Here is a 27,994-nt window from a genome sequence, read left to right as displayed (position 1 = left end):
CAGTCAGTCCATGCCCTTCATAATCTTGTAGACCTCTATCAGGTACCCCTTCAACCTCTGTCATTCCACTGAGAACAACCCAAGTTTCTCCAATCTCTCCTCATAGCTAATGCCCTCCATGCCAGGCAACATCCTGGTAAATCTTTTCTGTATCCTCTCCAAAGCCACCACATCTTCCTGGTAGTGTGGCGACCAGAATTGAACACAATATTCCAAATGCAGCCTAACTAAGATTCTAGAAAGCTGCAACAATTTCTGCCAATTTTTAAACTAAATACCCAGCCGATGAAGGCAAGCATGCCATATGCCTAGTTGACTACCTTTTCCACCTGCGTTTCCACTTACATTGACCTGTGTACCTGTACACCCAGATCCCTCTGCCAATCAGTACTCTTAAGGGTTCTGCCGTGTACTGTATATTTTCCAGCTGGATTAGACCTTCCACAATGCATTACCTCACATTTTTCCGGATTAAACTCCATCTGCCATCTCTCTGCCCAAGTCACCAACCAATCGAGATCCTGCTGTATCGTTTGACAATCCTCATCGCAATCTGCAATTCCACCAACCTTTGTGTCATTGGCAAACTTACTAATCAGACCAGTTACATTCTTCTCCAAATCATTTATATATATTACAAATAGCAAAAGTCCCAACACTGATCCCTAAGGAACGCCACTAGTCACAGCCCTCCATTCAGAAACACACTCTTCCACTGCCACCCTCTGTCTTAAATGACTGAGCCAGTTTTTTATCCATCTTGCAAGCTCACCTCTGACCCCATGCGACTTTTCCTTCTGTAACAGCCTGCCATGAGGGATCTTGTCAAAGGCGTTGCTGAAGTCCATGTAGACAACATCTACTGCCCTACCCTCATCGATCATCTTCGTCACTTCCTCAAAAAACTCAATCAAGTTAGTGAGACACGACCTCCCCTTCACAAAACCATGTTACCTCTCACTAATATGCCATTGATTTCAAGATGGGAGTAAATCCTGTCTTGAAGAATCCTCTCCAATAATCTCCCTACCACTGACATGAGGCTCATCGAGCTGTAATTAGCTGGATTATCCTTGCCACCTTTCTTAAACAAAGGAACAACATTGGCTATTCTCCAATCCTCTGGGACCTCCCCTGTAGCCAGTGAGAATACAAAGATTTCCCTCAAGGCCCCAGCAATTTCCTCTCTTGCCTCTCTCAGTATTCTGGGGTATATCCCATCAGGCCCTGGGGACTTGTCCACCCTAATGTTTTTCAAGACCCCCAATACCTCCTCCGTTTTGATCTCAACATGACCCAAACTATCTACACACTCTTCCCCAGACTAGTTACCAACCAAGTCCTTCTCTATGGTGAATACTGACGCAAAGTACTCATTTAATACCTCGCCCATTTCCTCTGGCTCCACAAATAAATTCCCTTCCCTGTCCTTGAGTGGGCCAACCCTCTGCCTGGCTATCCCCTTACTCTTTATATATGGATAAAAAGCCTTGGGATTTTCCTTAATCCTGTTGGCCATTTTACATGACTCCTTTTAGCCCTCCTGATTCCTTGCTTAAGTTTCTTTCGACTTTCCTTATATTCAACCCTTGCTTCATATGTTTCCAGCCTCCTAGCCTTGATAACTGCTTCCTTATTCTTTTTGATTGGGCTCACAGTATCTCTCATTTTCCAGGGTCCCCTAAACTTGCCATACTTATCCTTCATCCTTACAGGAAAGTACCGGTCCTGGGTTCTTTGCAACTTACACTTGAAAGCCTCCCACATACCATATGTTGATTTGCCCTCAAACCTCTGCCTCCAATCTACATTCTTCAGTTCCTGCCTAATATTGTTTTAATTAGCCTTCTCCCAATTTAGCACCTTCACCTGACAACTATATCTATCTTTATCCATCAGTACCTTAAAGCTTACTGAATTGTGATCACTATTCCTGAGCTGCTCCCCTACTGAGACGTCAACCACCTGGCCTGGCTCATTCCCCAATACTAAGTCCAGTACAGCCCCTTTCCTAGTTGGACTATCTACCTACTGTTTCAAGAAGCCTTCCTAGATGCTCCTTACAAACTCTGCCCCATCCGAGCCCCAAGCACTAAGTGAATCCCAGTCAATAAGAAGTTAAAATCAGCCACGACAACAACCCTGTTACTTTTACATCTTGCCAAAATCTGCCTACATATCTGTTCTTCTATCTTCTGCTGGCTGTTGCGAGGCCTATCGTAAACCCCAAACATTGTGATTGCACCCTTCCTGTTCCTGAGCTCTACACATATTGCCTCACTGTATGAGCCATCCAAAGGGTCCTCCTGCAGTACAGCCATGATATGCTCCTTAACAAGTAGCGCAGCTCCCCTACCTCTTTTACATCTCCCTCTATCCCGCCTGAAACATCTGTATCCTGGAACGTTAAGCTGCCAATCCTGTCCCTCCCTTAACCAAGTCTCTGTAATAGCAACAACATCATTGTTCCATGTACTAATCCAAGCTCTAAGTTCATCTGCCTTACCTGTTACTCTCCTTGCATTGAAACAGATGCACTTCAGTCCACCAGACCCGCTTTGATCAGCAACCACACCCTGCCTGCGCTTCCTCTGAGTCTTACTGGCTCTATTCTCTAGCTCTCTTTCAGTCAATTACCTTTGCTTTGGTTCCCACCCCCCTGCAGAGCTAGTTTAAATCCTCTCGAGTGACACCAGCAAACCTCCCAGCCAGAATATTTGTGCCCCTCCAGTTTAGATGCAACCTGACCTTCTTTTACAGGTCCCACCTGCCCTGGAAGAGATCCCAATGGTCCAGACATCTGAAACCCTTCCTCCTACAACATCTGTTTAGCTACATGTTGAGCTGTACTATCCTCCTATTTTTAGCCTCACTGGCACATGGCACAGTGAGTAATCCCAAGATTACAACCTTGGAGGTTCTGCTTTTTAACTTTCTACCAAACTCCCTGAACTGCTGCTTCAGGACCTCGTCACTCATCCTACCTATGTCATTAGTACCGAAATGTATCACAACCTCTGGCTGTTCTCCCTCTCCCTTCAGAATGCTTTCTCCCTGTTCAGAGACATCCTGGACCCTGGCAACAGGGAGGCAACACACCATCCTGGAGTATCTTTTATGTCCACAGAAGCACCTATCTGTACCCCTAACTATAGAGTCCCCTATAACTACTGCTCTAGTGCTCTTTGTCCTTCCCTTCTTCAGAACAGAGCCAGCCGTGGTGCCATCAGTCTGGCTGCTGCTGCTGTTACCCCCTGATAGGTCATCCCCCACCCCCCAACAGTATCCAAAATGGTAAACTTGTTATAGAGGGGGACAACCACAGGGGATTCCTAACATAGGCTGCCTGCCCCTTCTAGCAGTCACCCATTTATCTGCCTGCACCCTGGGTGTCACCACATCTCTAAAACTATTGTCTATGATGCTTTCCGCCATCCTCATGCTCCTAAGTGCATCCAGTTGCCGCTCCAACCTATCCATTCGGTCTGTGAGGAGCTGCAATTGGGTGCACTTCCTGCAGATGTAGTCATCCCAGACACTGGAAGCGTCACGGATCTGTCACATCTCACAAGTGAAGCACTTAACCCCTCTGGCTGACCTTTCTATCCCCAATCAAGCCCCAGTCAACTTCTTGTAAAAAGATACAGCCTATCATTTTCTGAAAGTAACATGAATTATAAGTGTGTAAAGATTTTAAAATTGGTCTCAAATAACTTTGAAAATTGTTTGAGCAAATACTGATAAAGTATTTCACCATTACAACTCATTAAATAGTGCTCAAACAAGATGGGAAAAGCACAAATTCAATTCAGGAACATATCGCTGGGCAGAAATATCTTTCAGTCCCAGACTGAAGTTAAGTCCTTGACTTAATAACCATATTGAAGTTATTGAAAAAAAAGGAAAGATGTCAACTGGTAAATGTAATTGTATTGTAAACTACAATTTTGTTTAAATTTTGTATTTTGATTAAACTTTATTTTTGGCATGAAAAGTTCCAGTTTTCGAGACAAAGAAATGTAGTTTGAAAAGAAAATCCAAAAGCATTTTGCACGGTTTGTGGGGAAACTAATATCAGATTGTATTTTGCCTACGAGTTGACACAGAGCAAACCCACAATAAGCATAGTCATAACTGAAAAGGATATACAAGAAGTGTAACTGAAACCTGACAATAGGAATTTAAGAAATCATGAAATAAGGTTTTTGATTTATATATTTTAATGTCATTCATTTTAGGTCTTTGGACTATGAGCTAGTGGCATGTTTAATTTGCCTTCTAAGCCAGGATTTTAAAGCAGTTCATGGCTCGTGATTGGGTACCTGCCCGGGATGATAATAGGAATTTGTTTGCACTCTGGGAATTTTATTATCAATGCAATCAAACATTGAAAGGTGTTAGAGATAGTAAGAACTGCCGAAGGTGGAGTTAGAGATAACACAGTGTGGAGCTGGAGGAACGCAGCAGGCCAGGATCCTCTGATATTGAAAGGTATTAGTTTGCTTTTCATTCAGATTTTTTTTGTGTATAGGGAAAAGCCAAAACATTGGGAAGCTTTTAGAAGCAGTTCAGATAAGACCAAGCTACAGTCAGATGGAAGAACAATTCCTCCTTGAGAAAGGAATTAATTCAGAATAGTCAAGGATTGGGTTACTTCAGTGTTAGGGGTTTAAAAGTAACAGAGCAAAACTGTTCCATTGAAATCCTGAAGAGGTCATTTGAAGCTAAGAACATTTAATAGCTTAGTTATGTCAATAATCAAGGAAGAGGATATCAAGTAATCATCGTTGGGAATTGAAAGAAACAGTTAGGTGAAACCATTAGATGTAGTAGAGAAAGGAATGTTTTCTCTGTATTTCAGTATTACAGAGTGATGGAGTTGGGAATAGATGAGATTATATTTTTTATTATATATTATATATTTTTATATTTTATTATATATTTGAAATCATTCAATTTGTGTTATATGTAAATAGCTTGGTTTATTCTATTTTACCATCATTTCTTTTGCGTAATAAACTTCTGTTTAACTTTAAAATCAAATCTGCAGGATTGCATGCTTACGGTTTAGTGAAAGACGACCATGTTAAATTAAGGAAAAAACAAAATATGATCTCTCAAGCCAGATTTCAGACTGGGATGTTTCCTGTCTAGTACTAACATCAGCTGGGATCGTAGCAATATGAACAGAAAGGCAGAATCTCAACTCAGGAGATCCACATGGAGTTGAAATTATGGTAGAAGGTTAAATATCCACTTGTCATTTAAAGGGGTTTCTCTATGGCTCATTAATGTAGCTGTTGCATTAACACTCCACTTCTTAGTTTCCTAGCCATGTCAATTTCACAGACAAAAGTACATGCTCTATCTGTCAAGGGGAGAATTTCTCGTTATAGGACCCCCAGTAGATGTCAAAATGGCTGAACTGTACATTGATTCCTGAAACTTCAGCTACCACAGGAATGGAGAGGAGGTCTGGGAAGGCTGTCCTTTGGATCTTGGACACTTAGCTGGAATTGCTGTTGTACAATCTGAGAATCTGAAGCAAAGACAATGTTTGCCAAGGACAGGAGAAGTATGACAGTATCTCCCATCCAAGCAGGTTTGGGTGGAAGTAGTCAAGGAACTCAGCAGTGGGAGCTCCTTGCAGACAGTGCTGCAAGGGGATACAGGACATTGGGACAGTATAAAAAATATGCAGATTAAAACTTTCAGACATCTGACTTGCCCAGAATTCCCCTGCAACACTTTCAGATCAAAGCACTTTGCAGCTTTAATCCTTCTATCCTCTCCAGGCACCTTAGCATATTTCCATTTGAACAGCCAATGCTTACTCTCATCTTTGTACCAGCTTGCACCAGCTCAGTCATCCTCTGGCTTCTGGAGGCTGAGAAAAAGGCAGCTGGTACACATTGGCCCTGCTGCTCTTGGTGTTTTCAGTATTGCTGCCCCTGTTGTCTCTCGGGAGTGGTCCAACATGAAGCTGCATTGCCTGCTTCTTTGCCAAAGTTGATGCTGACAACCCAGGAAGGGAAGATCAAAGAGAGTGAAACCCAAGGCACTTGAACTCAATTCCATCATCAGTGAAATGAGACATTGCTCCTATCTGCCATTTAACAGGGCACTACAACCCTGCTTCAGCCTGGCAGAGGCTTCAAATTCACTCCTCATATTTTCAAAATAGTTCTCTTCGTTTCATTAATTCATTCTCTTCGCAAACGCTCACTGTCCAACAGTTAAAATATTTGGGGGAAGCAAGTCTTCAAAGCCCCTTGGTGTGGATCCTGAGTAACTTCCACATATTCTTCTAATTGTCATCACAAGTAGTCACTTGTGTCATTAATTATTCATGTGCACATTCTATCATCAACCAGAGATGTTCGTGAAGTGCTTGGAGAAAATTCATATTTTGGAGATTTCTTCTTGCTTTCTTTTCATTCCTTCAAAAGCTCTTTAATAAGCATATTTCTATTGCTCTCCTCCTTGCTCACTTCACTCAGTCACCATGGGGGGAAGAAAAGCAACGCATGATAGATCAGGGTAATCTTTTTTGCTCAGTTGTTGAGACGATAACACAATTACAAGCTAACCCCAGTTGAGTTCACTTTCTCCACTGGTGCACACGTGCACTGTGTGGAGCATACTTTCCAGATCAGTTTCGACAGCGCTGTCTGTGGGCAATGTCAGAGTCAGGAGCTGGACACCCTGCCTTTTCAGGAAAAGTGTGCTCTTCAGTGGAGTATGTGACAAAGCTGGCCATTCAGAGCCTGGGCTTTTGAAGCAATGTGTTAAAGACCAAGATAAATGAATTCTATTGTGAGAAAAATTCAACCCCATCATTCAACAAGTATTTTGATGTCAGTCTGTTGACTGTGTCACAAATTCCCAGTTAAAACTTCAGTCTAATATTGGGGATGGCATGGTGGCACTGTTAGCATTGCTGCCTCATAGCACCACAGAAGCCTGGTTTGATTCCAGCCTTGGGTGACTCTTTGTGTGGATTTTGCACCGTTCTCCCTGTATCTGTGCAGGTTTCCTCTGGGTGCTCTTCCCATGGTCTAAAGATGTGCAGGTTAGGTGGATTGATCATGCTAAACTGCCTATAGTGTCCAGGGATGTACAGGCTAGATGGATTAGCTGTGGGGAAATGCAGGGTGACAGGGATAGGGTAGGGGGTGTATCTGGGTGGGATGCTTCTTGGAGGATTGGTGTGGATTGATGGGCTAAATGGCCTGTTTCCACACTATAGGTATTCTGTGAGTGTTGTACTTTTAATGATCTTGTCTTTTGGAAGAAGCATTAAACCACAATCTCATCTGTCCTCTGGTTGAGTTTACTCGAAGAAGAACAGAGAGATTCCATTTGATGTCCTAGTTTTGTACTGAGTTACAATTTCTTGGGTAAGAGGGATGGATTAAATAGAGTACCTTAAGATTCAGCTCAAGCACTATTGCTATAGTTGATGTATATCAATGGTTTGGACTCAACAGTTATGAATAGTTTAAAAATTTGAAGATGACACAAAATGAAATGGAGTGAACATGAAGAAGAAAGTAATAGGTTTAAACAGGAAATAGGCTACTGGTATTGGACACATAAAGTCATAGAATCATAAAGTCATACAACATGGAAACAGACCCCTTCGTCCAACCAGTCCACACCGACCATTCTCACAAACGAAATTGGCAGATAAAGTTCAATCCAGAAAAGTGTGAGTGATACATTTTGGTAAGATGAATGAAGAGAGACACTGCAAGGTAAATGGCACAATTTTAAAGGAATGTAAGCAGAGAGAGATCAGAAGTTGCAAGTCTTTGGAGCTGGCAGGATAAGTTTACAAAACAGTTCGTGGACTTTATAGATAGAGTACAAAAGCCAGGAAGTTATGCTAAGCCTTTTAAACCACTACTTTATCCCAGGCTGATGTATTACCCTTGACTTTAATACTTGAATAGAGAAGGGGAGTCAAAAATTTCCCCACCAACCTTGAAAAGAAAGTCACAGAATTGTTACAGTGCAAAAGGAGGCCACTCAGCCCATTGTACTGCCCTGGCTCATTAAATCATTGTCATTTAGCATCATTACCTAGTGACGACCTCCTGATTTTCCACATTCCTTTTATTTTTATCCAAATAATCAACCAATGCTCTGTCAAATGCCTCAACTGAACCTTCACCACACTTCCAAGCAGTGCATCCATATCGAAGCTACTCACTTCATCTCTGCTTCTTCTGTAGATCACTTTAAGTGCATGCCCTCTTTCTCTTGTTCCTTTTACAAGCAAAAGCAATTTCTTCCTATCTGCTCTATCCAGCCTGCTTGTGATTCTAAAACTCTCTATCAGATCTCCTGTCGGCCTTCTTCATCATAACGAGAACAGTCCCAACTTCTTCAATCTATCCTCAGAACTGAAATTCCTCAATGCTGGAACCATAATAGTAAATGGCTTTTGCACGCTTTCCAGTGCATTCACATCCTTCCTATAATGTGGTGCCCAGAACTGTGCGCAATACTTCAGTTCAGGTCTAACAAGTATCTTATAGAAGTTCAACATCACTTCCTTGCTTTTTTACTCTATGTCCCTTTCAATAAAGTCTAGGATACTGTATTCTTTACTTACTGTGTTCTCCAGTTGCCCTGCCATTTGCAATGAATTGTGCATATATACAGCCAGATCCTTCTCCTCCTGCACCCCACACTTGGAATGGAACTGATTATTTTATAATGCCTTTTGAAGTTATTCCTATCAAGATGCATCACTTTGTGCTTCTTTGCATTGAAACCTATTTGCCATCTATCTGCACACTTCACCAATTTATCTATGTCCTTCTGGATTTCTATACTGTCCTCCTCACAGTTTACAGTTCTTCCAGGTTTTGTGTCATCTGCAAACTTTGAAATTGTCCCCCTGCATACCATGATCTAGATTATTAATATATATTAAGAAAAGAGAAGGTCCCAGTACAGACCCCTGGGAATGCTGCTACAAAGCTCCCTCCAATACAAAAAGTATCCATTGACCATTACTCTTCGTTTCCTACCACATAAGTACTTGAATGGAAGAGAATTGTAGGGTTATTGCAATAAAGTAGAAATATGGGATTAATTGGATTGGTCTTCAAGAAAGCTAGCACAGACTTGAGATGCTGAATGGCCTCCTACCATGCTGTACTTCCTGTGATTCACTATTTGTCTCTGAAACAACATTACTGAAAAACAAATTATCTAGTTTTTGAGCAAATAATCTGCAGTGCTTCCGACAGTGACTTATATTTCAAAAGGACTTAATTGGATGTAAAGTAATTTGGAATATCCCGAGGTTATGAAAGGCGCTATATAAATGCCAGCCTTTTTTTTCAGATGCTGTCAGAATTTATGTAAGCTTTGATGCACACTGAGGTCAAGTACATTTCTGATTCGCATTTCCAATGGTTACTTGTAATCACTTTGATGAAAATCAGAACCAGAAAGTAACTAGGAGATATGCTTACAAATAAATTTACAGCTCCTTCTTAAGTAAAGTCACACTTCTAGCCACTAACTGATGAAATTTGAACTTCCAGTTGAAGCTCAGTTAGGAATGCTTAACATACCCAACCTAAATATCTGTGTCCCCAAATTGTGCACGGACTTTAACCTGCTGATAATAATATATAGATCACAAGATTGATGTGTGAGCATGCTTCGTATTTGAATATGAATGTTACCAATCAAAAGTTGCACTCCATGGAGGAGGTTGCCACCTAGTGCAGTCAATAGGGATTTGATTGAAGTCTGGGACATTGAAAATAGAAATGGGCACATTCCTGATTTAACAGAGAATACAGGAAATCAAGGCAGCAGGTTGATGACAAGCATCTGAAATTCTCGCAATATTTCATTAATTTCTTTTTTGCAAAAGAAGAAAACATTGAGGACTTTGTATTCTCTCAATTACATCTGTTCCAAAGTTTTAAGTCTAATTACAGAGTCTAATAGATCTTGTCAGTGCTGTGGAAGTATGTCCCACAGGCAATTCAAATTTATTTACAATTTACTGACAAAGCTCTTTGCAAAATTCAGCATTATGTTAATATAATCATTAAAAATTTATAGATGATATCTGGTTCAGATTGGGATCAAGATTTATAAACATTAATTCAATGCTATATAAAACATCATGGTACCTAAATTAAAAATATAGAATGAAGTTAAATAGTCTAGTTTCATAATGTAGGATTTTTGTTTAGACAAGTATTCTGGTGTTTACTTGATTTATCATCTGGGATCAGTAGGGAAGAATCCTTGAAGAGCTACATTAGGCTCAATAAATATATTTTAACTTACATTAGACATGCCCTATAGAAGGAGCTAGTTTGAAGAGATAAATTCTCCTTTTCTGCATCCTATGTTTTCTCGTATGATAAAATAAGACCATAATTCTCCAGCTTATCTCTCAGTGGTTTTTGTACTATGAGTTGTTACAGAAAACCAGTTGGTGCAGGATAGAACTGGAGCCAATTCATAGATACTTTTCTAAGCATTTCTACACAAAATACAAACTACTACTTCCTAAACTCGTGACCATTGTTGCAATCTGCGTTCATTTGTAACTTTTATAATCAATCTGGACATGTAATGACCTAAAAGGGCAGGTGGGACTTGAATTTGGACCATTTAGTTCAGAGTTAAGGACACTATTACTGTGCCACAAAATCCCTTCTGTATCTATAGAGGCATAAGTGACTCTCTAATTAATGCCTGATGATTTAGGTGTAATTAATATTCAGTTAACATGAGCCCAACATCAGCCAAATTCTAATTCTATTATGTGTCATTAGCATATGGTCAACTTAAAAAAAACTACAAACAAAAGGTTAAAGGTTTAGGAAACCTATTCCAATCCCCAGAAACTCACAATTCAAAAATTGCTTTTGCAGTATGTGAAAAGAAATAATGACACTGATAGTAAAATAAAATACAGCCTCCTAATTTTAACCTACAGGTTAACCAAATCTCATTTACTCAAAAGCAGAACCACAAGCACGTTACTTATTCAGCAGATGAGAAGATCTCGATGACCTAGATACGAAAACAAGAGACAAGGAGATAAAACCTATGTGTCTGTCAGCTTTAATTTTACATCTCATCCAAGTGATGGCAACTCCAAAACATACCACTTCTGTTTAAGATGAATCTTAGGTTAAGTATTTGAATCCCTAAAGTAAATGTTCTATCAGAGATGAGAAAGTTCAGGTTGTAGGCATGCTCGCTGAGCTGGTGGGTTTGGTTGCAAACGTTTTGTCACCCTGCAAGGTAATATCATCAGTGCACCTCCGTTAAAATGTCGGTGTTCTGTCCCACTTGTTATTTATATGCCTCGGTTTGCTGGTGTGGTTGGTATTACTTCCAGTTCTGTTTCTCAGTAGTTGGTACACAGGGTCTAATTCATTGTGTTTGTTGGTGGAGTTCCGGTTGGAATATCAGACCTCCAGGAATTCCCTGGCATGTCTCTGTTTGGCTTGTGCGATTATGGATGTGTTGTCCCAAGTCAAAGTCATGTCCCTCGTTGTCCGTGTGTAGTGAGATAAGTGAGAATTGGTCATGTCTCTTGGTGACTAGTTGGTGTTCGTGTATCCGTATTGATAGTCTTCTTCCAGTTTGGCCTATCTAGTGCTTCTCACAGTCCTTGCATGATATTTTGTATATTACAACGGTTTTGCTGGTTTTCAGTATGGGATCCTCTACCTTCGTCAGTAGCTGTTGTAGGGTGGTTGTCAGTTTGTGGGCTATCCTGATACCTAGGGGTCTGAGTAGTCTAGTGGTCATCTCTGAAATGTCCTTGATGTACGGTAGGGTGATTAGTGAGTCTGGTCGTGTTGTGTCTCCCTGTTGTGGTCTGTCTCAGAGGTAACGGCGGATTGTGCTTTGAGGGTATCTATTCCTTTTGAAGATTCCGTATAAGTGCTCCTGTTCTGCGCTGTGTAGGTCCGGGTTGCTGCAATGTGTTGTGGCTCATTTAAATAGTGTCCTGATGCAGCTCCGTTTGTGGGCGTTGGAGTGGTTGCAAGTGTAATTGAGTATCTGGTTCATATGTGTGATCTTTCTGTATACGCTAGGCTGGAGTTTACCGTTGCTTTTGCATTCTACCATTATGTCTAGGAAGGGTAGTTGGTTGTTGTTCTCATCTTTCGTGAATTTTATCTCGGTAAGGATGTTGTTTATGTGTCGATGAGTTTCTTCTAGTTTTGTGCATTTAATAATCACGAAATTGTCATCTATATATCGGACTCAAAGTTCAGTTTGTACAGTGGGGAGAGCTGTCCATTCTAACCTTTGCATTATCGCTTCTGCAACCAGTCCTGATGTTGGGGATCCCATTGATGTTCTGCTGATTTGTTTGTATCTGCTATCATTGAAGGTGAAGTGGGTTGTGAGGCACAGATCTAGTAGTTTCATAGTGGTGTCCTTATTGATGATGTTGGTCTCCTGCGGTGCCTGCCTACTTGATTAGTCCAGTAGTGTGGCAATTATCTCTTTGGCTAGGTCGATATTTATGGATGTAAATAGTGCTGTTATGTCATCCTCTTCTATCCTGGTGTCCTTGATGATGTTGAGGAATTCTTGGGATGAGTGGATGAAGTGGATGGAGTGGATTGAGAATTCCTCAACATCATCAAGAAAACTGACAATACGGATACATAAACACCAACTCGCCACTAAGAGACATGACCAACTCTCACTTGTCTCACTTTTCACGGACAACAAGGGACACGAATTCGACTGGGATTACACATTGATAATCGCACAAGCCAAACAGAGACACGCCAGAGAATTCTTGGAGGCCTGGTATTCCAACCGGAACTCCATCAACAAACACATTGAATTAGACCCTGTGTACAAACCACTGAGAAACAGAACCAGAAGTAATACCAGCCACCCCAGCAAACCAAGGCATATAAATAACAAGTAGGACAGGGTACCGATGCTTCTCTGGTGGTGCACTGACAACGTTAACTAGCAGGGTGATGAAATGTTTGTAATCAAACCCACCGGCTCAGCAAACATGTCTACAACCTCATCCATAACTGGAGCTACAAATCTTCTAAAAAGCATTAAATGAGAATGTTGATTCTAAGCCAAACCATAGAATCCTTACAGTGTGGAAGCTGGCCATTTGAGTCCACATCCACAATCCTGCATTTCCCATGGCTAATCCACCTAGCCTGCACATCCCTCAACACTTTGGGCAATTTAGCATGGTTGATCCACCTAGCACATTTTTGGACTGTGGGAGGAAACTGGAGCACCTAGAGGAAACCCCACAGCCATGGGGAGAATGTGCAAACTACTCACAGACCGTTGCCTGAGGCTGGAATTGAACCTGGGTCCCTGGCACAGTGAGGCAGCAGTGCTAACCATTGAGCCACCATGCCACCCCAAAGCCTGGTGAAGTTGTGATGTTTCATGTACAGTTTTAGTGAGCACCAGGTATGACACTTGGAAATAGGAGTTAGACTGCAACGTTTTTGGCAGGAACTGAATCAAAGAGTTTTGTTCTTATGTCAATGATATCGTAGAATCTTACAGCACAGAAGGAAGCCATTTTGTCCATTGTGCCTGTATTGGTCCTTTGAGAAAGTTATCCAGCTAGTCCCACTCTTCTGCATGTAAATTAAAGCAAAATCCTGCAGATTCTGGAGATCTGGAATAAAAGTGGAAAGTGCTGGAGGAACTCAGCAGCATCTATGAAGAGAGAAACAGAATTAATGATTCAAGTCCAATATGACTTCTTCAGAACTGAAGAATGTGAGGGTGTTATGCTGTCATTCACCTGCTCTCCTTTGTGGCCTAAATAGCTCGAAATATTTCCCTTCAGATATTTCTCTAATTCCCTTATGATGTTTACTATCAAATCTGCTTCCTCCCTGCTTTCAAGCAGTGTATTCCAGGTCAAAACTCGGAGTGCAATTGAGTTTACCTTAATTAAACCTGTAATAAGTTGGAGAAAGGTTTGATCATTTATGACTTGATGTTGAATTACACCTTATCTTATTGTCATGGCTATTCACCACATCCACTAAAATCAATGTTGCAGCTTACAAGACTCTTGCTCTTAGTTGACCTTTGGTAGCAAGTAACGTTAAAATATTTCTTGTTTATCCATCAGAGATGTAAGTGAGCTGTTATTACACCATATCCAAATGAAGCATTAATTCTAGTTGATGAGAATATAGAGTTGGTGATGAATAATCCTTTTTGTTTCTTTCTATGCATGCAGTAAAGAGGTTCATTTGAGATCTGGAGACATCCCTCTTCATTAGTGCTGGACTATTGGTTCTCAGCAGCCTCTGTAGTAAGCTTGCTGACACACCACTGGCAGGCTCTTGTTAGAATGTATTCAAGCATCAATACATTGCGCAGTATCTTTTAATTAACTACGCAGTTCATCATTCCTGTATTGGTCAGGCTGAGGGCAAGTGAGGAGCAAAACAGTGGGGAATAGGGAGGGAAGAAGGGGGTGAATTTCCAAGGTATTCTTCTGCTTGTCTACACTAATCTTGGCAGAACGATTTCAGAAACCTTGGGAAAATGATAATGCTGCTGTGAACTAGCTGCAGAAATCTTGCACAACATTACCCCTCTGCTTTTGTTTGAAGACCACATAAGCATAAAATATTCAAACCAGCAAACAAAGAGTATTGTTGCTAAATTCAGCTTTATAGCAAGTGTTTATCCAGCACTGACTGTTGTTCTACTTTCATTGTGTAAATGCAGCTTACACAAACACTTCTGGAGTGGGCTAGGCTCAAACCATTTGATCAGAACACATACAGGGAGCACAGTACATAGATTGAAGACTGATTGGATGCTAGTGCTGTTCTGGATCTTAAAGCTTCAGCTAATGTAGTCACTTAAAGATACACAGATGAACATACAATCAGCAACAGAAATGATACAGCCCCAGTGCTTTAATCACAGAATCCCTAAAGTGTGGAAGCAGGCCATTCAGCCCAATGAGTCCATACTGATCCTCTGAAGGGTATCCCACCCAGACCATCCCTGTAACCCTGCATTTCCCATGGCTAATCCATAGACACTATGGGCAATTTAGCATGGCCAATCCACCTAACATGCACGTCTTTGGACTGTGGAGGCAACTGGACCACCCGGAGGAAACCCATACAGACACGGGGAGAACATGCAAACTCTACGTATCAGTCATCCAAGGCTGGAATCAAACCTGGGTCCCTGGCGCTGTGAGGCAGTGGTGCTAATGTCTGTGCCGCCATGTGGCCGAAAAGATCTCACTAGATTAGAAAATAGCGAATGTGACTCCTCTATTCAAGAAAGGAGGGAGGTAAAAACCAGATTACTGAACATCAGTTATGGGAAAAATGTTGAAGTTTATTATTAAAGGGGTATAACAGGGCACTGTGAGGCAGCAGTGCTAACCACTGAGCCACCGTGTTGCCCCGTTAAAGTATCATACTTACTTTCAGCTCAGTAGTGATTCATTTACATCGTTACTGCAATTGTGGAAGTGATTGATGGTTTTTTTAGAATTCTCCAAATTTGTGAAAGTCTACAGAGAGTGGTGTGGTCCATACTGAAGGACTGTCCTGGTAATCAGGGAACAATTCTTGCACCTTAACATCAAGAAGAACAATGTGTAAGATGTCTGCACTTCAATAAATATGCCTCCCGATGTAATCATGACTACGGCTTCAGTGCAGTGCAAGGGCCACGTTGCCAATGGCTGGAAAGATGCTTATGGAAACTGACCTTTATTCATCAGGCTTCTTCCAAGGTTGGAACAGGCAACAGTTCCAAAGCTTCTCGATTTGTCATACGCTGTTCCATAAGGGAGATCACTGAGGTTTCTGTGTAAAGAGAAAAGACAATGTTTCATTGTCTCTTGCTGTAGAGATGTAGTTGCAGTGTGCGTGTAGCTTTGTGACAATTGCAGAATTCTTCATTTTGCAAGGTGCAGTACATGTAAAACCTTGAAATACAACACAACTGAGAAAGATGCCACTCCCTCAAAAGCCAGCTGGTTTGCAGAGATTCATGCAGTCCATTGCCTGAACTTCTGTCTTCAGTCTGTGGCAGCTTACTATGCCTGCCTCATTGGAACCACTTGATACTACAGTGGGAGGCTTACAGATGACATGGCTTATCATTTGAAAACATATGACTACATCGCACCAACCATGCACATCTAAGCTTCATACATTCAACAAAAACCATGCTGCACAAGAAACATAAGAAAGCACATCACTGGGGTGCTTAACTAATGCTTCTATTGCCTGTGCTACTATTGAAGGAGCTCTACATCACTCACCACAGGCACAGGTCAAGATTCAGGAACAAAAACAAATTTGCTGGAAAAGCTCAGCAGATCTGGCAGCATCTGTGAAGGAGAAAATAGAGTTAACGTTTCGGATCTGGTGACCCTTCCTCAGAACTTATTTTACAGGCCAAGATTCATGCTGGTCTGCTCCATGTCACAAACATTCACCACTGTGACAACGCAGCTGTTGCTGCAGTGATGAGGAGGTTTGGACAAGGAAGGGAGGAGGCAATGAACACAGCCCCCTTCTGAAATAAAAATAGAAAATGCTGGAAAAACTCAGCAAAGAAACAACATTAATATTTCGAGTCTTATATAACCTTTCTTCTAAACTTAAGCAGGCTGAAAAATTATGGATCTTACGCAGTTAACAAAAGAGGGGAGGAGCAAGAAGAACATATTGGTGGGTGTGCCCCAAGCAAAAGGCAAAGGGAGAGCTAATGATAGTAATTGAATGATATAGATGTAAAAAAGGTACCAATGGTTGATATGAACATTCAAAAATGACTTGACTTTGCTGAGAGGAAACAAGCCTTTGGAGTGCAGAGGAGAATGTAATAAAAATGGAGAAGTTCTGACTAGGCTATCCCTGATAAGCATAACCAACTTTGGTACCAATATATGCAGCTTCGATTTTCCATTTACCTTCTCTTTCCTCTGTTACTTACCTTCACAACAATATTTTGGCTATAATGTAAACAATAAAAGTGATGCAAGGGAAACTTTTCAAACCACATTTATAAATCCTAGCTATTGACACAACCCCTTCCCCTGAAATCTAGAGAGGCTGAACCTGATTGTTCACAACTTTTATGTCATACTTGACCCCAATGACGTAGCCATCAAATTACTCAGACGCATAACCAGAAATTTCTGGAGAAACTCAGCAGTTCTGGCAGCAACAAAAATAGTGTTTCGAGCTCAGTACCTTTCATCAGTGCTCAAGTTAATTCTGCTTTGTCTCCACAGATGTGGCCAGACCTACTCTGTTTCTCCAGCATTTTCTGTTTTTGTGTTAGATTTCCAGCATCTTTGTTTTATTTCAATCACTCAGACTGCCTGTTCCCATGTACATCACATCACCAAATGCCCTCCCAGCCTCAGCTCACCTGCTGCTGAATACTTCATTGATGCCTTTGTTACCTCTCATCTTGACCGTGCCAACACATTAACATCCAGCCCCATTTTATCCCTCCATAAACTTGAAGTCAGTCAAAACTCTGTTGTCCATGTCTGATTTCGCACTTAATCAACACTGCTGATCCTCACTGATTAAGTAATGTTGCCAATGTCAAGTTCCATTCTTGTTCCCATCAAATCCCTTGTCACAACCAGGATGCCAGACCCTTCCCACTTCACTCCTCCATAACCCTAATCATGCCGTCCATCCTGATGACCAACAGAGGTTAATTGTTGGAAAGAAAGCAGTTAGGTATATATTTTTCTAGCCAGCATGCTATTCCTATTTAAACATTAAATAATTCAAACAATACTGAATATTTGTTCCACATGTAGAAACACCCAGTCAGGAGCTTAGCCAATTACCCTTTAATTAATGTAAAATCACCTGCTTCCCCGTTCCGTTTGGTCTCATGCATCCCAGCCAGATCTTACTTGATGATAACATGCCTTTCACTGGATTCCTCTTTGAGGTCTTCTTGCCTCTGACCCCACTTCACATTCCCTCAGCCCCAATCCCTCCACTGATTCACCCTTGCTGGTTCCACACCGATGTGCCAGCTCCCATTCTGACTTCATCTCAGTACCTGAACCCACTGTTGGAAATTGAGATTTTGCATCAGACTTCATTACATCATTCTGCACACCAAGAGGCTACTGACATACTGGGAAACATCCCGAAAAGACAAATATAGCTGTTGCCATTATTCAAAAGCTAGCTTCTAAGAATGTACAGACAAATTTGTTCCCACTGGAGGACAAGCTCAAGAGAGTGTGTGATATGACTTTAAATTGCTGACACTAACAGCTAATGTGAATTTAACCAGTCTGAACCGCAATGCCAAAAGCAAAAGACTAAAGCTGAATAGTGGCAAGCTGCAAGCAAGCAGTGTATTGTGGCGGGTAAAAAAAAACTAAAAATTAAATAGCAGTGCAATGCTGGACACAGTATATCACCTGTGAAATATGAAGATCAGATTGAACGATGTAAAAATGATACATGCAGTTTGTGTTAATCTGCCGTCAGGATCAGAAGGTCAAGACACAGAGAGACGAGATTGTCACCATTTTGTCTTGTTCTAAGTTGATTCTTGTAGTCCTCCGCCTTCCATATACGGTTCATAAAACAGTGCTAGACTTGTTTGAATTTTACATGATTTGTTGGAAGCAATGGGCTCAATGGCCCATGAGGTTTCCTGCCAGCTTTAGGATAGACCTACCTCCCCATGCTCCAGGAACATGAACACTTACTCTCAAGCAATAATTTTTCTTTAATTATTTCTTTCGTAAGGTTAGGTGGCTTGGCTGATTTGCGATGCCCATACCTAACCTAATGAAGACTGGTGTTGCTCCTCTTACTCAGTTTAACTTGAAAACTCACCTTCTGCAAATTACCTACCGGGAGCAGATGTTAACCAAAGGGCAGATAAGATAAAGGAAATTAAGATTATTAATATCAGCACAGCTGAAGGATTGGGGAATCTTACAGGACAAAATACTGACAAATCCCCATTATCTAATGGCCTGCCTAAGGTTTAAAAAGAGGTAGCTGCAGAGATATTGCCTGCACTGGTTATGATTTTCGTAAGTTTCTCATTTCTATAACAGTCCCAACAGATTGGGAGACAGCAAACATAACATGCTGTAATTAAATTCTTTCGCTATATCCATTTCATTTGTATTGATAGGCCTGCTTTTTTGGTGAAATGTAACATTTGGAGCACACTCAGTTCCAAGAGCTTTTATAGAATTAAGTAATGCAGCATGGAAACAGGCCCTTCAGCCCAAACTGATCCATGCTGACCATGTTAGGTGGCAACATTTAATTCTGCCCAGTGATAGCGATGGTGTTTAGTGCAAGGTCACTCAAGACGTTTTGAGTTCACTGAACAAGACATGTCACTGAAGGCCAGTCAGTATGGCAAGGAGAGAGATGTCATATCAATTTCGGATTAAAGCAAGCCGCAACTGGTGGGAAGGCAGCTAAACCTCAGATTTTGTGCCGGGGATTTAATGAGGAGTCACAAGCAGTTGGATGGCTCTGTGCTTTAGCATGAACTCAGGAAGGTCTATGAATTTTCAGGCAGCCTAAGAGTGTCAGTACTCAGAAGAAGTCCTGGACAGCTGAGAAAGTGCGAAGCTTAATGGCTTTGTGTTGGGAGAATTTGCGAGGAGCTTGGAAGAAACTTCTGAACATTAATACTTCAGTACAGCTGACAGACTACAGGATAAAAAGCTCAGAATCAGGTGTTACTGAGCAAGCTTGGAGTGCAAGGAGGAGGCTCAGGGTCGTGGGGGGGGTATGGTTTGGTAAGAAAAGCTGGACTTCTGTTTGTGAAGAAATACTGGGGTGCAATTTTTGGAGTCCTAGGGAGTACTGACCCAGAAAAGAACGGTGATCAAGCAGAGAGGGAGTTTCAAGGCCATATAGTGGAGAATTATAATCCCTTATGAATTTTAGTGAAATTTGGTGGCCAACTATAACATATAAAGGAAGTTGATTAAAATCCGTGGGATCTGTTTTGATTGCATTTGTTATTTAATGTTACTATGGGGTGTTCAATCACAGTATGATCCCAATGTTTACTTCATGTCAATTCTAGGTATTAGAAATAAATTGCACACTTATTGTAGATTGAGTCATAGAGTCATAGACCTGTACAGCATGGAAACAGACCCTTCAGTCCAATTTGTCCATGCTGACCAGATATCCAAGATTGTGTCACTATTCTAACTTGGATACAAAGTAATGTCATTTGTTTAAAACTGAGATCTTGTAGCTATATTCTCTTAATAAATCCATTGGATTTGCTATTAGTCTACTTAAAAAATAGAAGCTACTGGTCCCTAAGTAGGTCATAAGATAATTTGGCGATCTCATCTGCGGTCATAACTTAAAGTTGGAAGTCTGCTTTGGATTAATAACATAATTTTGTGATCTGATCTGAAATGTAGCAACCTATTTAAAAGCTTTGGGGAAGAAATGTCTTTACAGAAATAACTCCATGGAATGCCATGACGGTATCCCGTCACCAAGTCACCCTTTGCTTACATAATGGAGTGTCCTTGACACTAATCCAGCTCCCTCAGGGCCGGCTCTCAGAGTGAACAGATTGTCTGACACTTCAGTTTGTATCTGTCAGCCAGGGCTCCCTAATTGGACCAGATTAACAGCCCCAATCAGGGAACTCATATTGTATGAGGTTCACCTGGCTGACATAGAACATAGAACAGTACAACACAGTACAGGCCCTTCAGCCCACTGTGTTGTGCCAACCTATTATCCTACTCTAAGATGAAATTAATCTTGTTACAATCACCACATTTACCTTTCTATTCCTCTGGGAATAAACTCTGGTGCTTGGCATTATTTTTAGTGGCCTTGTTATCTTGCATCAGTTCTTTTAATGATTTATTTGTGCATCTTTTGCTCTCTATCCCAATTAGATACTTATTTCTAAATATCAAGCAACTTCCTTTTATTTTCACTCATGCTTCTCTATTAAATCTATTTGCCAATTGTTTCCTATTCTGCAAGTTTATTGATATCAGTCCACCCTCAATAGTAACCATCCTACTCCACCCAAGTTGGTATCATCTACAAACTTAGTAATGGTGCTTTTAATATTGTGTTTATGGTTTACTAGAACCAGAAATAAAACACAAGGCAGAAGGAGGGTAAACTTTAAGAGGAAATACTTTATTGTGCATTCTCTCAGCTTCACAGTCGATCTTAGACTACCCCACTAACTCCCACCTCTGGGTCACCTGATATACTCTTTTAAAGGAGCAACACACACCCAACTATATATATAACCCTTTTGACTTTTTTGTGCTTTTAAACCAAAAATGTAAAGTGGATCCAGAAAGTGATCATTGAACAGTACTTTCCACCAATTGATATTCTAAACAACTGCATTTTGCCCTCACTTTCTGTTTTCAATCTTTCAGTTGAGTAGCTGACCATTCTTCTATTTATCCTCTGACTCTGCATTGTCTGATCTTAGTTATTAGTCTGTAATTTAGCATCTTATCAAGCAGCTTTTGAAAATCAAGATAAATTACATCTACTGCATTATCTTTGTCTACCAACTCAGATGTCTCTTAAACAAAATTAACCAGTGGTCAAGAAAAATTTTCCATTTGAAATCTACACTCATGACTCTTTGTTAACTTTTATATGCTTCTGGTTCTTGTATTCTCTTTTATAATTGAGGCTCCATTGTTTTTCCACCAATGCTAAGCTGACTGGTCTGTAATTCCTTAGATATTTCCTACTTACTTTGTCAAGTATAGAGGTAAACTATCTCCTAGTCTTCTGGCACTACAGCTTCTTCAAACCGATTATTACAAATGTGTAGTGATGCCTTTATCATGTCTTCCACAGATACTTTTAAAATGAGCGGATGCAATCCATGGGACTGAGGGTTTTCACCTCTTTAAATTTGATTAGCTTATTTAATATTGCACTTTTTTAATGAAATCAGTTATTTCATTTTAAATCTCTTCAGCCAATATTATGTCCACCTGTCCTCTTTGCTTGAAGCAAAGTAATTATTTAATGATTCTGCCATTTCTCTGTCCTTGCCCCTGTGATTATCCAGTCCATCATTAAGTGCTCCTATTGCCATCGTGACGAGGTGTTTTATTATTTATGTGCCTGTAAAATATTTTACTTTTTTTCAATCATCCCAATAATAAACCAAAATAAAATTCTGTAAGATTGTAAGATTCTGATGTTTAGTGGATTGAAACCATCTAATAATTGCATTTATTATTGTGTATAATTACTGAATAAATCAAATATTTTGAAGAATTAAATCATGGTTTGGATATCTTTTTGGAAAGGTCTTGCAACTGTTATTAGAATAATACATCTCAATTCCATTCTCTGAGGTATTTTCCTTAGTCAAGGATCATTGAACAGACAATACAAGTTTTTTAACTGTATTTCCATAACAGGAATGGAGTCCAAAGTTGGCAGGGAGCAAAATATGGAGAAGTTTCTACTAAACAGGGCAAAATTGCCCAAAAATTTCTTTTATAGTTTTGTTATGAAATGTTTCAATAAGCTGCTGCTCCTTGTAGTTCAGATATGGCTGGAAAGCAAATAAGCTTTCCCTTCCACCAGGACAATCAATAGTCTTCCCGCATTGTGCTAGCAAAAGCCATCATCTGTCCTCTCATGCTACCTGCGAACTGAAAGACTTCAATAAGGGACATGGGGAAAAGAGTGGTCATTCAATGGAGTGTTGAGGGTCAGGTGGTTGAGACCACTGCAAGCCAACAGGAGGAATTTTCTAACCCCATTTAGCATTGTCTCTAAGGTTATTCTAACCAAAACTGAATAGTGCAACAGAGGAAAATTCCATCTGATGGGTTGCAGTTCTAATATATCACGGGTTCTAATATAAAAAGTAGATTTATAGTCCTATGCAAAGGCTCAAAATATCACTGCTCCTGTGTGAATTCAGTTCCTTTTATGTGTAACCGTTGAAGTCAATACTGACATGAGTTGAAAGGCAGTTTGATATGAAGCCATGAAACTCTGACTTGAATTAAAAGTAGATTGTCTTTGTGCCATTCTGATTCACAGAGCCTTCTTTCACTCTTTCTTTCTGTATTATTTATCTTTTTGACTGGTACAGGTGGACAGTGCTTCAGGGGAGAGTAGGACATTTGGAAGAGTCTTTCCGGATCTCTTTGGAATATAAAAGAAATAACAGAAGAATCTGGGAGTTGGCAGCTGTGGACTCAATAATTCTGAAAAACTGCAATGAAGGTAAATGTTCAGGCTTGAAAAGAGTCAGGGTGCTGCAGCTCTGAGTTATTTTTTTAATGCTGCCTGCAACAAACTAAATATTTAAAACTTCCTTCAAAAAATGTTAACGTAAATATTTCTTTTCTTCTTGTTGCTAGTAAGCTTTCTTTTTGATCAATTATCTTTGTTCACTGAGTAAAGTTTGACATTTGAGATTACTGATGGAAATGAGGGAGAAAGAAGTAATTATTAACACATTTTCCACTCAGACATTGTTCTCTTCAATGTAATTTACCAGTGTTTCAATTATATCATTACATTTACATTGTCAATTCCTTTACTATAGCCCCATGATATTTGAGCTTATTCATCAATAATACAATATCATTCCAATTACTTAATGTATTCTTTTTCAGACCTCACTAATACTTAAATATACTTACGTTATACCTTATTACTGCTCCAATAAGCATCACTAAACTGACAATGTAATTTAACAAGCCTCATATTATTATCATGTATTTTCCAAATGCTTCTACATACTTGCCTAATACTATCATACAATATATTAATGTTTAGTTATTAATGCTTGACTGTATCTCATTAATGCTTCAACATGTTCAGAAATCTTTCATCTTTAAATAATACTCAAGATGCTTCACTCATGCTTCAAATTGCTTTATTGGTACCTATCACTCATCACTAATCCTTCAGCATATTTAAGAATGGTTAACCAATGCTAAATTTAAATCATTTATCTTAAGAGGATTATGAGGTTATCTTCTGAGAGAAAGTTGAACAGGTCGGGCCTATATCCATTGGTGATTAGAAGCATGAGAGGTGATCTTATTAAAGCATATAAGGTCTTGAGGGGTTTTGACAGGATGCATAAGAATGAAGAGACACAGTTTTAAAATGAGGCATCTCCCATTTAAGATGGAGATAAAGAGAAATTATTTCTCTCTGAGGGTCATTAATTTTATTTTATTCATTTTTTGCAGGATGTGGGCATCGCTGGCTGGCCAGCATTTCTTGCCCATCCCTAGTTGCCCTTGAGAAGGTGGTGGTGAACTGCTGCAGTCTACCTGCTGTGGGTTGACCCACAATGCCATTAGGGAGGGAATTCCAGGATTTTGACCCAGTGACAGTGAAGGAACAGCAATATATTTCCAAGTCAGGATGATGAGTGACTTGGAGGGGAACTTGAAGGTGGTGTTCCCATGTATCTGCTGCCCTTGTCTTTCTAGATGGAAATGGTCATGGGTTTGGAAGGTGCTGCCTGAGGATCTTTGGTGAATTTCTACAGTGCATCTTGTAGATAGTACACACTGCTGTTACTGGGCGTCGGTGGTGGAGGGAGCAGATGCTTGTGGACACAGTGCCAAGCAAGCGGGCTGCTACGTTCTGGATGGTGTCAGGCTTCTTGAGTGTTGTTGGAGCTGCACTCATCCAGGCAAGTGGGGAGTATTCCATCACATTCCTGACTTGTGTCTTGTAGATGATGGACAGGCTTTGGGGAGAGAGGAGATAAGTTACTCACTGCATTATTCCTAGCCTCTGACCTGCTCTTGTGGCCACTGCATTTATGTGGTAAATCCAGTTGAGTTTCTGATCAATGATAACTCCCAAGGTGTTGAGAGTGGGGGAGTTCAGTGATGGCAACCCCATTGAATGTCAAGGAGCAGTGGTTAGATTGTATCTTGTTGGTGATGGTCATAGCCTGGCATTTGTGTGGCACGTACATGGTATATGTGGAATTCTCTATCTCTGACAGCAGTAGAGATAGAATTGTTGCATATTTTCAAGGCTGATGTAGATAGATTCTTGATTAGCAAGGAAGACAAAAGTTTTAAGTATAGACAGGAAAGTAGAGTTAAGGATAACCCCATCCTATCAAATAACAGTTCTGGCTTGAGGAAATAAATGGCCTGTTCCTGTTCCGAATTCAAATACTTAATTAAAATAAATAATTCACTGACACAACAACGCCCATTAATAATACATATTATTTCATCAGATTTCTCCTAGTACTGTCATAGAGTCATAGAGCACAGAAACAGGCCCTTTGGCCCAACTTATCAATGCCGACCAGCTTTTCTAAATGGAACTAGTCTCAATTGCCTTCATTTGGCCCAAATCCCTCTGAACCCTTCCTATCCATGTACCTGCCCAAATGTCTTTTAAATGTTGTAATTGTACTAGCCTCTACCATGTCCCTTGGCAGCTTGTTCCATACATGCACCATCCTCTGTGAAAAAGTTCCTCCTCAAGTCCGTTATAAATCTTTCTCATCTCACCTTAGACCTATGCCCTCTAGCTTTGGATTCCCTAACCCTAGGGAAAAGTCTTGGGCAAATCATCTTATCTATGTCCGTCATGATTTTATAAGCCTCTATAAGGCCACCCCTGAGCCCACTACAGTCCAGGGAAAAAAAGTCCCAAACTATCCAACCACTCCTTATAACTAAAACTTCCAGTCTTGGTAACATCCGTGTAAAACATTCTTGCATCCTTTCCAGTGAAATAACATCCTTCTATAGCATAATTGCATGCAGTCCTCCAAATGTCACCTTACCAATGTCTTGTACAGCTGCAACACGATGTCCCAACTTCTGTATTCAATGCTCTGACAAAGGCAAGCGTGACAAACGTTTTCTTCATTAACCTATGACACCACTTTCAAGGAACTATGTACATGACCCCTAGGTCTCTCTGTTCAACAACTCTCCCCAAGACCCTACCATTAACTGTGACATGCTTTAGCAATATTCATTGCTAATGTTTCAACATATCCTAATGCCGGTGGACTTAAACAATCGTGCAGCATATTCCATCAATACAAGATGTTTCACTAATGTTTTAGCATACTTTATTAGTACGATATACTTACTTCATTAATACTAGGACATTGTATTTAACTATATTCATGAATTCTTTATCAATTCTATGATATAATTCTTTTATACCAACGTAGTTTGCTGATATAACATCATTGACATCAAGTACAAATGTTTCATTCCAGTAGTCTTCCTCACCCAGTCAATGTGTTATGTTTGCTAATTGAAATCAGCACTTACAACAGCCAAAGGCATTTTCTGTCAAGGTCATCTGGACTGCCCTGAATTTTCCTGGCACGACTACACAGCGTCTTTGTGTATCCGCAGTATTTGGCTATGAATCTTTGGTGCTCAATACAGATGGCAAATACTTCTACACATGCAAAAACATTGGATGGAATATGTGGCTCCCAACACTAATCACAGATACAAGGGGTTCTGCTATAACGCATGTTCCAGCGACACAAATTGGCTATAATGCGACTGACAAATAGGGGATTGGTATTTCCACAACGTGAACTTTGTGTTGGCTACAACGCAATTCCATCGAGTTCACTGGACTTGCTCTTTAAGAAAGGAATCAAAATAGTACCACTTCACTGTTCTTTCCCCATCAACTTACTTCTTGGTTTTCAAGAACTTATTCAATTTGTTTCTCAAGGTTGTTATTGAATGTTTCTCTTTGATCCACAATACTCATGCTGAAGCCTAACCATTGATTCATAAAGTTTTAGCACAGCTTCCTCATTGTTGTGCTATTTATGTTCACAGTCTAACACACCTGCCTTTCTCACCAAAACCTCACTGTCACAAGTTTACAATTTGCAGTTATTTTCAGCAGCTGCTTATCTGTCTCTGTTTATCTTTGACATTAAATACAAATCTTAATCCCTCCCTTTGCCCTCAGATGAAATAACTATGGAGCACTCAAAAGCTGATGAGATCTGCATGCAAGGTTTCATGGCTGCCATCAAAGCTAGCCTAAGGGACTTGTACAAAAATAGTCAAAGTACCTATTCTTGAAATATCAGTTCCCTCCTCAGGAACCTGTTACTGTACAACAGTGAGGAGAAGTTTGCGATTGGCTGTGGAGCAGATAGCTTACCAACATTCACTGTCACGTTCTAAATGGAGAACAGCCACTTGAGCAATACTGGGAAGGGACAGTGGTTCCTGTAGAACAGGCTAGTACAATAGGTGGGCCATGGGCAGAACTGTGAATATTCACTTCCCAGCCATGGTCATCCTGCAGCCACATCTCCACAATGACAGTTAGATCATATCTATTCACTTCAGTTAATGCTGTCATTTCATCTGCCTTGTTGCAAATGCAGGGAGAGTCTCAGTGATAGTGGGGGTTAAAGGGATGGCTGGAGGTTACAGAGATAGGGAGGTTTATACCAGCTGTGGAAAGTTATGAGGATAGTGGGGATTGAAGGGACAGGTAGAGTTAGACTTAGGGAGGCTGACAGGTGCTCGAGAATGTTACAGAGTTACAGAGAGTTGCAGGTGCTCAAGAATGTTAAAGGGCTTTAGGGATTGTAGGTACTGTAGTTACAGAGGTATAGGGGACTGGATTAGATTCCAGAGTTAGCGATGGATGCAGGGAGCAAGAGACACATGTCTATGGAAGGAGCGAGGGACACACACAAATACACGGAGTTTGAGTGTTTGAATGTTGAGTGATTTTTGTTTTGGTGATCTGCCCTGCTTTTCCCATCGGTCCCGTTATTTCTGTAGCACAATTTTTGAGAACACGATGTTGTGCTGGAACACAACTATCACGTTATAGCAGAACCCCCTGTAGTTAAGGAAATAAAAGAATCTTGGGTTTTTTTTTCCCTTTTGAATTTGAGACCCTGTTCCTGATTATAAGAAATTAGA

At 40.5% G+C, this 27,994-nt stretch overlaps 1 protein-coding gene across 1 annotated transcript in view; it reads left to right on the top strand.

Annotated features, from left to right (window-relative positions):
- Positions 1–27,994, top strand: part of LOC109938368 (ALK tyrosine kinase receptor-like) — a 532,290-nt gene that overhangs the window by 160,825 nt on the left and 343,471 nt on the right. The window contains exon 2 of the mRNA XM_048601345.1: positions 23,161–23,294. Coding sequence (XP_048457302.1) covers positions 23,161–23,294 — 134 coding nt within the window. The remainder of the gene's footprint in view (positions 1–23,160; positions 23,295–27,994) is intronic.

This window comes from Rhincodon typus, chromosome 9 (genome assembly GCF_021869965.1).
Source record: "Rhincodon typus isolate 14 chromosome 9, sRhiTyp1.1, whole genome shotgun sequence".
Lineage (NCBI taxonomy): Eukaryota > Metazoa > Chordata > Chondrichthyes > Orectolobiformes > Rhincodontidae > Rhincodon > Rhincodon typus.
The sequence above is the reverse complement of the archived record's forward strand: the minus strand, read 5'-3'. Positions and strand labels throughout refer to the sequence as shown.